The sequence below is a fragment of the Planococcus citri genome, chromosome 5 (genome assembly GCF_950023065.1).
Source record: "Planococcus citri chromosome 5, ihPlaCitr1.1, whole genome shotgun sequence".
Classification (NCBI taxonomy): domain Eukaryota; kingdom Metazoa; phylum Arthropoda; class Insecta; order Hemiptera; family Pseudococcidae; genus Planococcus; species Planococcus citri.
The window spans coordinates 9,052,650-9,065,114 of record NC_088681.1 but is presented as its reverse complement, the minus strand read 5'-3'; the positions used below and the strand labels follow the sequence as shown (position 1 = coordinate 9,065,114).

General features: G+C 34.4%; 1 protein-coding gene across 1 annotated transcript in view; it reads right to left on the bottom strand.

Moving 5' to 3' along the window:
- Positions 1–12,465, bottom strand: part of LOC135848980 (synaptotagmin-10-like) — a 286,616-nt gene that overhangs the window by 154,479 nt on the left and 119,672 nt on the right. The window contains exon 5 of the mRNA XM_065369095.1: positions 8,962–9,096. Coding sequence (XP_065225167.1) covers positions 8,962–9,096 — 135 coding nt within the window. The remainder of the gene's footprint in view (positions 1–8,961; positions 9,097–12,465) is intronic.

Genomic DNA, 12,465 nt, shown 5'->3' with positions numbered 1-12,465 from the left:
TAGACAAAGTTTAAAAGTTGAAAGATCGTGATTTTAGTAAATGATGGGAATTGAAATGCACGCATTCGGGAATGGATTTGTATTGGGAAATTTTAGAATTTTTCAAAAAATGTAAATATGGATTTTTGAAATGGAATTTTAATCGGGAGATATATTGAGAATCTAGATGAAAAAAGAAGGATTTTTAATTAGGAGTTTTGGGATTTTATTAAAAGAAGAGATTTTTGGGTTTTTTGAGAAAAAATTTTGAAAGGTACTTAAAGGTGAAGTATTTTTAAATTCTAATACCAAAGTAATTGAATAAGTAATTTTGTGGTTTTTTGGCATCACATAGTGACGCATTTTGTTATTCAAATACTGATTTTGATTTTTTGAAGGAATTTTAAATTTTTGAATTTTCATTTTGAGGTATCCAATTACGCAACTTTTAATTCTTTTGACAGTTTTGACACCTTTAAAGAGGTGTATTTTATTTTCAAAATAGGATTTTTGAATTCGAATCTTAATCTTTTTTAGTGATTTTTATGTAAGTTCTTATAAGTTTTTAAATCTTTTTAGAAGTGAAAATTGGTGTTTTTGGACAAGGTTTTAGATATTTTTATGGAAGATTGGAATTTTTGTTTTAAAGTTTTCAAAATTTGATACCAACGAATGGTATATTTTATGGTTTAAAAAGATAATGGGAAAAAATCGTTTTTTAATGGAATTTTTAGAATTTATAAATAGGATGAATGAAAGGAGATGCACTAAGATTTATGGAAAAAAGGAATTATGAATTTTCATGAATGAATAAAATTTCATGAAAATGTTGATAAAATTTTGCAAAAATGAGTTTTTTATTTCGAGAAAAAATTAGAAGCAGGAATTTTTGTTCAATTTTACCTGATTGACGATTTTACAAACTTTCATTGACTTTCTGATGATTGTGTGTTGTCTTGATCGAGTTTAATTAATTCGAGCGCGTCTGCAATTTGAGCTTCAAGTTCAGCTTCGTCCTGGAATTCGCCTGTTGGAGAACTAGGAGGAGTGTGAAATACTGAGCAAAAAAATGAGCCAGTGAGGTCTCGATTATAGAAAGGACGATTTTTTGAATTCCAAGGATATTTTCGTTCAAAGGCTCTTCTTTCTCTTGCCATTCTGGCTTGTAATATTTTATTCTTAGCCATTCTGTCCAAGAGATTTTGAGCTGCAAATGTTATATTTGAGTATCTCGATGGTAGGGTTTTGAATTTATAAATTTTACCATTAATGACTCGTTGAACTTTTTGCGGATGAGTTGGATTATAGATGGGTACTTTAACATATGCATGATCTTTGTCCTGATTATTATCAAATGGTTTTTCATCATTTGAATTCATTTTTGAGATATTTTCTATATCAATCTCCATGGCCATAACTGGAACAATTTCACCCTGGGTATTTGAGGGTAGAAAGTCGATCTTAAATTTTAGGTGGAGGGGTGGTTTACACCACACGACCCTTTCTGAGATGTCTAAGGTCATTTTGTAAAAATACATGGAAAGACGGCCAAAAATAAAAGTATTCTCATTTGACTCAATAATGTAAAATGGTACTTTGACCATGGCGTTTCCGATGAACATGGTTATTTGTACCGCATAATCCGACGTTGTCACTTTAGCAGCATTGGCTAAATTTAAGTCCACTCTGTATCGCAATTTTACGTATTTGAGGTCATCAGGAGCGTCTAAGATAAATGTATTTAATACAGGTCTCGATATTACGTTCGGGAGTGCCCCTGAATCCAGCTGTAATGCAACCTGGCGGTACCCAATCGTAACTGGAATGATGCAAGCTGGATCACGTATGTCGTTGTGTAAAAGTTGAGCTTGAGTGGATTCAGAGAGAGATTCAGCAGATTCACAAAGCTCTCTCGGTGGTGTTGGTTTTGGAGTTGAGGTGTTTTCTTGAGAGTTGGGCTTTATTCTACAAGTATGCCATTTCTGGCTCGTGTGTGGAGGTTCCAAAAATTGACTGATATTTTCCATTGTCAATTCGCCTAAAGTTCCCTCAATAGGTAACTCTGCTTGAGATGAATCTTGAAAAATAACTGGGCGGGGGGAGTCATCCCTGTAACTACTGGTTCGTCTTCAAATTTGAATATTGAAGGCATCCAATTCCGTCTCTGGCCACCCTGGGTCAATTTTGGGAGCTTGGTGGGGGTTGAAGAGTTGTTTCAACTCACCTCGAAACCAAAATCTCGAGTTGCATCGTGAATGTTCATTCAAGGTTATTCCTAATCGAGTAATTTCAGTTTCGATTGCTTCGTAGACTTCTTTGTTTTCTGAAGTAGCGGGAAAATATCGGTGAAGATTAGGCACAAAATGAAATTTCCGAAAAATTGGTAAAATTTCATCATTATTTCCGCGTTTAGGTCGAACATATTGAGTGCCAGCTCTAGTGACAGTTTCTATCTCTAGAAATTGCATAGAGGGACCTCTCAGAAAAATTATACGAGGATCAATCGCGACATTCAGGAATATATTTTTAAATTCAATATACCTGAGTATCTTCACGTCCTGCTCATCAGGAGTCCTTGGTTTCACCAGAGGAAACAATAGGACGATGCATTCTGCATCTTTCTGGAGCAGTAGATTTATAACGCGTCATAATTGTTCTTCTATAATTCTGTAGGGCTTTTTAGAATAATTCAATTCTAATTGGCAAGCTGACAGAATGAATTTGGACCTAGGTGGGAAGGTCACTGTCCTCAATTTTTCAAAAAGCTCAGTAATTGAAATCTGATCGCGGAGATACTCCGGAAGTTCTCTATTTAGTGCCATTCTACCTCTCGCCATATAGTAAGCTATACTATCGCCTACCCAAATGAAATTTGCCAAAATAGGTTCCGTTGGAGCTGGAAAATTTGGAGAATTTGGTCTCGGATGTGTTGATAATTTTCCACTTGAAGAAATTGAGCTTTCTGAAGCACTCAATTTTCTGGAAATTTCCGAAGTCATCATATTGACAGGAGCTTCTATTATTTCATCGTCGATAGGATCATCCAAAATTACACGAAGTGCATCGGCAATTGAAATTTCATCAATTTCCTCACTTTCTACTGCTGAAAATTCGACTGGGTCTTCGATGTCATCAGTGTAGTCTAGCTCAATTCGAGGTAGGGGTATCGAGAATGATTTTATCACGAAGTGTGACGATTCTGAATTTGACAAATATTTTAAAGTTGAGAATGGAGGAAGTGTAGCAGGAGTCGTCGTCAAGTCAACTGGTTCAGGATCACTGCACTTTTCCGAAGAATTTTCAATTTTGATTTCTGGAGAAGGCTCCAAGTCCTTCTCAGATGCAGATGCATCTTTTTTATCATTGGATTCGCATTCGGACATTTTCAAAATTAAAAATGATTGCAAATCTAAAGAATGATTTTTCAAAAATTTTGCAAATTAATGCAACGAATTAAATTCGAAACGAAATAAATGTGTTTTAATCAAATGAACTCGAACTAAAAAGAATCACGAATTCGAAAGTATAACTCGAATACAAAGTTCCATTCGGCGCGAAGAAAATCACTGTACTGGTGTGGTCATAGTTCCAGCTTCATAGAAGTGTCGAAGATGTAAAGTTTTGACCTTTAACTTTGTCCAATTGTCAACTTGTTGGCCTTGAATACATTTCCTATGACAATTCATTTAACAGTGAAATCTTGAGTTGCTGGAGTCGGCAAGATCTAAGGGTTAGTATGTACAGCTTAATAGATAATTAGGTGCTAAAACTAATTACATATCGTAAAACAATACATTACATATGTTAGAGTGAGAACGACTTGTTAGACAAGGACAAAACGACTATAAAAATGGCTGGTTCAGTACAGTACTAAGAGCAGATTTTTTCGAGTTTTATTGTCTTGTTTGTCAAAAATTTACAAGACGATTCGGAGATGCTGTACTTGTGCTTCTATTCTAAGCTTGTACAGTTGAAATTTAATGGTTTTTGTCGGCATCCTAGAAGGTACAAAGAGGTGTAGGTTGACAATTGTCACCTATCTAACCAATTTTATTACACCTTCTAGATGTACATGAGCAGTTCACAGGGAAGAATTTTGGAGTTTTATGTCCAAAATTAGTGAATTATGCTCATTTAATGACTGTGTCGGTAGTGACTTTGAAGTTTCTGCCGGGAGGAGGTGGGGTATGGGAGGAAAAATATTGTATTCGATGTACAATATGAAATGATTTTCGTCTTGACAGAGATGCTAGGATTTTTCGTCCTTGGCATTGAAAAAGTGGTCAAGGTGGTTGCTGAGAACTGTGTCAAATATTGGTAAAGAATTGAACTGATATTTTTGCCATCTATAGCCAGCTTGAGCTACGTGACAAAATTCGCGCCATATTTTGTGAATATGGGTAAAACTTCACCATGTGAGCCCAAGGTGGCTGAAGGAGAAAATCTCACGCCATTTTCATCGATGCCTGGTAAAGATCATTTCTCTATGCTCGGAAGAATATAGAAACAAGTACCATGCATTGAGTGTCAAATGTGGCGGTTTTTACCTTGACAATGGTTCAAAGTCACGACCAAATGACCTACTGAAATGTGTGCCATGTCTGAAAATAGCACACGAGGTGTTATAGCTGTATAAAATCTCGTGTGGAAAACGAGGTGGCAAGCTATAGTTTTCAAGACGAATTTTGGGAGAATAATTTGTACAGAGTACAAATGTTAGAATTTGGGTATACTTTTGCGATGTTATTTGAGAGCTGATTTTTCATTTTGAAAAATTGGTCTCAAATTTCATCTAGATTAATGCTGTAAAAAGTATGAGATTTTTTAAGTAGAGAATTTTTGAATGGGAATGCATTAATCTTTGGAATTTGAAAAATTAGAATTGGGAAAACTTGGGGCTAGTTTCTGTTAGGTAGGTAGCTGTCTTCCTGACAGGAAATACCTCACTGACAGAACTTATTTTCGAGTATAAGGAAATTTACAAATCTAAGAAAAGTTTAAAAATTCCTACACTCGAAAATTTTTGAAAAAATGGGTGTTATTTGGTGTATTCACAGAATGTAGTGCATGTAGATTACGATTCATGATGGTATTCTTCAAAATTAGGTATGTCCTTGGCTCATTTCACCGCCTGTGAAGATTGCCTTAGATGCATATCCTTGAAGAATAACCATATCTATTTTTAATATCTCACAGAACGCAATATGGGTGTGATGAGATTCTCTTGGAATTAAATACCTCTGAGACTCATTCCACCACCTGTGGAGATTGCCTCAGAATAATATTTTCGAAAATCCACCACACCTTTCCTGCATCTTGCGAGATTTAGTTCTTATAGTGTCTAAAAATAGATCATGATTTGTGGAGGAAGATGATTCGATGGTAATGAGCCATTTTAACCAACCACTTTACGTAATCTTCAGCACTTTTTATTCTCTATAATACATCAAATTTATTAAGTTTTCTGCCCCGGTTCTGTGGTATAACAGGGTACAGAAAGATTTTAACTTATTGACACGTCAGTTTTTAGTTGTCAAAGGTAACTGACAATGTGAATAATTTTTGAAAAAATTGAAAAAGTAAATTTTTAATTGAACTTGTACTCGAATTTTGAGCTTTTCTGAGTTCAAGAATAGATCAAAAATGAATTTTTATTATAAAGAAAAATTAATTACAATTACCTAGGATATGTTTGAATTACTATACCTAGGTGAAAAAACGTGGTTTTTGCCTACATTATGTTCGTTTCTGAACTTTCTCAAATGTAGGTCAAACTGAAAAATTTAGATTTTCAAAGAAGGTTATAATTTAGGGTGCTAAAAATGATCAAATATTTCTAGCTAGAGACAAGATTTAGCTTTGAACATTGCTTGTTTTAAGCTTTTTGATGTTCAAAAATGATCAAAAATTCTAATAAAGTGAATTTTTTAGTAGGTTCGAGAGTAGCTTATTCCTTCATTTTTCGTGTACGAAAAGAAGTATAAGCAGAAGCAATCCGGGCGCCAAAGAATGTAATAGTCGAAGTAATAATAAGGGAGATAGGTAATTTAGTTGTTAATAAATCTTTAATTGGGTTGGACAGAAATATTTTCCTAAGGGGTGAGAAATTGCCTATGCCTGGTTGCATATCTCTATGCTACCTATATTACATTCTACTCAGTACACACTAAAACCATATTCGTAACTAATGAATAATTACGAGACAACCATTTTAAATTATTTATTGATGAAATAAATACCAATAAAATAACCTAATTAATTGAGCAAATAAGAAAACATTAATTATCGTAAGGATAATTAATGAAATTACCATAAACAGGTGAATAGACCTAATTTTACGTTAAGTATATTAAGCTTGCATCTCAGGACGAATCCTGGTCTAACGATAGTTACATGAGTGAAATTAGAATAAGCTATTCCTTAATTTCTAATTTATTCGTTGTTCAATGTAGTTAGGTGCAAATGCTCCCTTACATTAAGTCATTTCTATTATTTAATTACGATATAGTTATCATTAAATAATGATCGTTTGGAGTGTGTTTCAACACTTACCCAACTGTTCACGTTAATCATCTCTTCGGGGGCTCACCAATACTAGGCCCAGCGATGATTATGATTTAATCTTGTACACCTTCAGCTAGTATACTCTCCCATGGTCGACAAATGGGAGGTCTACCAAGATTCCGAATAATCGCGACGTTCGATTCGAAACATACCGCGAATACCGTTAAAATACACAATTTTATCCGAACAAGCGGGTAATTCTTAAATTATAAAAAATGCAAGGAGCCACGAGGGCTAAAATCACCAAAACGTTGACTACATTACGGAGAGCTCGAGATCTCGTAAAGAAGTGAAGAAGATGTTCTTCGCAATCCTGGTCCAGACCCAGGATCGCGGTATTTTACAAGTAACCTTGTGCCTTGACCTACAAACTGGTTATTCTGATAATAACCACCCTAGAGCGGATTACACTAGAACTACCATAGGCAGTTAAGGCATGTCTGCTCATCACAAATTGATGAAAAATAATTTCTCAAAATCCATTTTGAAAGTCTTTTTTTATTTCTTCCGCCCATAAAACATGACAAAATATGAACGATAAGTATATCGCAAAAAATGCCTGAAATGTTGGAATTGTTGTTGAAAATCACAAAATGGATCAAAATGTTGTCAAGGCAAAATTAAACCTTTCAAAAATTGGATGAAGCATCATACACAAAATCCCACAATTGGCTCCAAAATATTTGAAAATTGGTAAACATTGATGGTTAGAAAAATTGAGCAATAAAAGTCAAAAATTGCATGAAAAATCGTAAAAACTTGTTGAATTGTCATAAAAATAGTTGAAAATAACTAAATGTTGATGAAGTATTTAATGTTGAAATTTAACCAGTTCTTAAAAAGATTATGTAGAATATTTTTAAGGGTCACAAAAATGGTCAAGCTCGCTGAAATTTCTAAAAAAAAGAAAGGTAAAATTTCAGGGAACTTCCGCGATGAAGCTTTGCAAAAAACCATTCCAAGTTATTATAGGTATAAAAAAAAATTATTGAAAATTTTGGAAAATTATTCAGACATTATAATTATTAAAATGGAATAAATGTTGCGAAAATCGCTCAAAAAATTGGCATACTTAAGATAAAATGAAAAGTTTGAAAATTAATGTGATGCTCTTCAAAACAGGTTGGATAGGAGTTAGAGCCAAAGAGAGCAAGATTTTTTCGAAAACACTTTAATTTAAGGACCTCTGTGTTTCCTCCCCAAGCACTTCCGGAGCTAAAACTTTTTTCAGATGATTTTCAATCTAAAATGAAGGTATTCGCTGGATTTAGTGAAAATTCTCTTGTATTTTTTTTCTCCCTCTCTTTATAAGAAATAACCTTCTTCGATCCTCCAACAATGTTGATTTTTTTAATAAAAGCTTTTTAAGGCTGGGAAAACTGAAAAAAAATGAAGAATTGTAAGTCAGTAAATTTTTTTTGAATATTTCCCATTTCTGCCCAAAACCTTTCTGAATAATCTCCTCTTAAAGAATAAACCTCCCTTGGCCTATTTAAACTATGTCCCCTTAATATACATATAGGCTCCTAATGTTAGAAAACATTCGAAAAAATAATTTTTTTAAAAATCCTATTCATACAAAAATTTTACTTTTCTGCGTTAGGATTCTTCTAAAGAATCTCCTTCAAGAAAAAAAGTTTCAAAAAATTTAAGAAATCGAATAAATGAGTCTGTAAAGTTTTTTTAATGCGTTGTAGGGAGGTAATTGGGTAATCTAAGTATACGAGTATGATAATTTTCTCATTGTTGCCAATTTATACGCAGAATTAATCAAAAAACCATACGAAACCCTTTGCTTCGAATCAAAAACAATAACGACGTTTCTGAAGTTGCTACCACGACTCTCTTTGAATGACGTAGGTACATAAAACAGACTCGAATTAAAAAAAAAAAAAAAAAAAAAAAAAAACAAGAACAAAAAAAATACAACCGAGTATAGAAATCAGGAAAGGAATAATTACGAACAGATTGTTATTTAATGTAAAAGGGGTTTTAAAGGTTGAAAACGAGCATTGCAATATTTAAAGCAATCTGGATTGTGTATCCGTAGGAATGAATATTTTATTGAATTACAATTATTCGACGCTTTTCTACCCTCTACTTCGACATTCGTCTTACTTTCTTTTTTTTATACTCGTTATGTTTACATGAGAAAGCTCGCTGCGCTGCACTTTCATTTGCTCTCACACACACGTAGTATATCTCGTTGAGTCAGTTACCAGTACGAGTTCTTATAGGTATACAACTACTTGTCCTCAAGAGATGATTATTGCGATGGGATCACTAGTTAGGGATTTCTTTTGAGGTGAAAATAAGCGTAGCGATTTTCTTTTGTGTAAATTGCTAATCGCTCGTGTATAGTGTATCGTTTACCTAGGTACCTACATTTAAACGTACCTAACTATATAGTTACATTACCTTTATAATTAATGCATCTAATTCGAAATCGTAGCGTAAAGTGAAGCTGAGTTTTCCGCAGTATTGCATATTCTCAGCGTTTTCGTTGCTTTCAATGGAGGGCTGCTTTTGTAATTCTTTCGAGTACAATTCAGGCTGAAACAATATAAATATACGTACAAATTAACGAACGGTATCTTTCGTTTTTTTCTTCTTTTTACTACGTTACGTTTCTTCCTCGTTGAGTTTAGTTTCTTTTTACGACAAAAACTATACTACAAAATATACACTAATAGGATGAGTTTACTCGAGCATCTGTTCTGTTTATGAAGAAAGCAAAAAAAAAAAAAAAGACTCGCAAGGGATGTATTCCTATTGGCAGTGGAATTTTTTAAACAGGATAAAACCAGATCGAAAAAACATGCAAAAATACACCATCAGATAAAATTTTAGGGGTTGAAGTGCATTTTTCGATTTTTGGTGTATTTTTGAAAATCAAAGGGTGAAAAATGTGAAAAATCAAAATATCAGCAAATTGACCTAGAAAGCTGAAATTTGGTATAAACCATTTTTTGACGACCTAAATCGATTGAAAACGATTTCAAACCATTTTGAGATGTTCTGGAGTCTCCTTAAGATTTTTTGAAAATTCAAAATCAATCAAAATTTTACTCATGATGTAACTCAAATTTTGGTACTGATGAGCGGATGCAATGTTCTTCCATCGAACCAAATTTCCACCAAATCGGAGTCGACGGATCGTAAAAATTTCCTCGTACACAAAAAATGAAAATCTTGCTCGAACTAGGTCACATATTTATTTCATCCTTCAGGTACATGTTTAGCTCACTTATCACCATTTCCATAACAAAAATACCAACATCGCGAGTAGAAAAAAAATCGGATATTCAGTCTTCGGATTAAAAAAAAAGGCAACAAAACGCGGAACAACACTAACGAGATTACATTTTGAAAAAATATCCCTTTACGATTCTTCATTCACACTAAAAATGGCGAGAAAAAAAAAGAACACCGCGTTTAAAATTTAAATAATAACCTCGCAAGAGTCAGCGTGCTATCCACGTGTTTGGTTCTCCATATTTGAAGATAGACCGTAGATCGAGTTCCCCACCACCTTTTTCTGGCCAATCGGCTGGCTTATTTCGAATACATGTACGTAATTTTCCTAAGGCAAAGATTTTCGTCGAGTTCACGTACCCGTCTGAAACATAGTTTCGACCATATATACTCGTACACAGGCAATTTCCACGTTCCACCGCACGTGAAGCAGTCGCTTGTCGGCCAAAAACATCGCCTCATCGTTGCAATAGTACGAGTACGAGTACAAAATACCTACCTACTCGTAATATCGAGCTAGAGATGTGTAAGCGCTCGTTCGTGAGAAAGAGTCGAATTTCAAAATTACATTAATACATGGTGGAGTAACTTTCTCCGCAGTATCGAAGCTTACATAGTAAGAGCAGGGTGTATAAGGTTAAAGGTATCGCGTATGCCTCATACTACGAATACCTACGACGAGTGAGCGGGAACATTGCATTTTGAATGTGCGTAATATGCCGGGTCGAAGTTTTGTTTTGGCTGTATCATCGCAGGCGCAACTAACAGCAATGAACCAATGAACACCATACCGAGAGCTAACAAATGTTTAGTTTACATGTCCTTTTTTCATTTCCACACTCAACACATTCAAAGTACCCACAATTTTGTATACGATAACTGAGATCAAGAATAAAAAATTACAAAGTCATTGGAGCTTTTTAAATGACTTTGCATATACAGGGTGCCCAGAAATATCGGGTACCCCTGAAAAAGTTTTCTGCTAAATACTTCGGTTGGTCACAGTGAATGATAATAATGATAGCACATGATTGGTTGTTGGACTGGAGAGATAACATTTCACCAATCATATGCATCTATTTTACGTTGCCAACCTATATTTTTAATGAAAAACTTTCTTTGGGGTACCCAATATTTCTGGGCACCCTGTACAATGTATCTCGATATTCGATGAATTACCGGTATTTACATAAATGATTACAATTATTGATGCAAATTTGTTCATTTATATCAGACATTGAGAAAACATCTGATTTTCCCTACCAATCAGCAGTTGGTGCGCTGCTGTATGTTGCCAGAGGTACTCAAATCGATATTTCATACTCAGTATGTGTATTATTGAGATCTCTGGAAAATTCAACACCCAAAGACATTAACTGTTTGAAACTTGTGTTTCTTTACTTAAGCAGTATGTTCAACTCTAAAGTTGGTTTATAAATGCGATCCAACTGTCAATCAGCTGGAATATAATAGCGACTCAGATTTCGCTGGCTGTCCTACTACATCTCAATCAACAACTAGCATTCTGATTAAATATTAGGGTGCGTCATGTTACTTTTTTTTTGAAATTTTAAGGTCTTACCCGCTAATGTTATTCCTTTAGACGAAAAAATGACACCATAAAATTTTTGTTGAAAAATATTGATATTTAGAGGTCGCGCACAAGTGTTGAATGTTGAGAGCTGCGAGCGCGCGCAAGCACAACACTTCCCACGACGGCGCCGCGGGAATCGCAACGTAACGTACCGGGGTTGATTTTGCGCAACTATAACGAGAGTGGCATCCCCACCACAACTTATCAAGTGATACTATCTTTCTTGGATTTTTAAAACAACTATAAAAAAATATTGATCATGATTTTTTGGCTCTAGAATTCATTTTAACCAAAATTATGGAATTCAGAAACTGAAACATTCCATTTTTACTAAGTAACGGCTTTAAAATGTATATTAGTCGATAAAACATCAACTTGAATTGCTAAATCGTATCAAATATTCACATTTCAACGTAAATTTATCCCATAAATTTTTTTCCTACAATTGCTGATCAGAATAATACATAAAACCTCAAATTCATACTTTTTTCTTTATTTTTCAAAACTTTCATATTTCCACCTACAATGAGCTTTGGAATTGAAAAATTGTTATTGAATCCACATAAATAACATCTTAGAAATCCTACCAGGGACTAGACTTACTTAACATGCATTGTAGAGGGGGTAATGTTTTGTAAAACTGCTCCAATCTTGCTAGGGAACGCAACGCTGTAATCCCCGCCGCGCAACCGTGGGAAGTTTTCGCTTGACACGCTCATACATTCTCAACATTCAACTCTTGTGCGCTACCTCTAAATATATTTTTTTTGATCTGAAATTTTGTAAGTAGTATTTTTTGACCAAATGGAACACTTTTAGGGGGTAAGCTACTCCAATTTTTAAAAAAAGTGTTTTCTATTGTTCTTTTGACGCACCCTATTAAATATGCTGATGCAGGGATTTCCTGGATCAGTAAACAACAGCAGTTAGTAGCTGACTCGAATTGCGAAGCTGAATTAATCACCGCTAACAAAGCATCGAAGGAAACCATCTGGATATCGAGATTATTTCGAGAATTGATAAATCTGACCAATGTTCCTGTATTGATGGTAGATACCGAAAACGCCATTAAG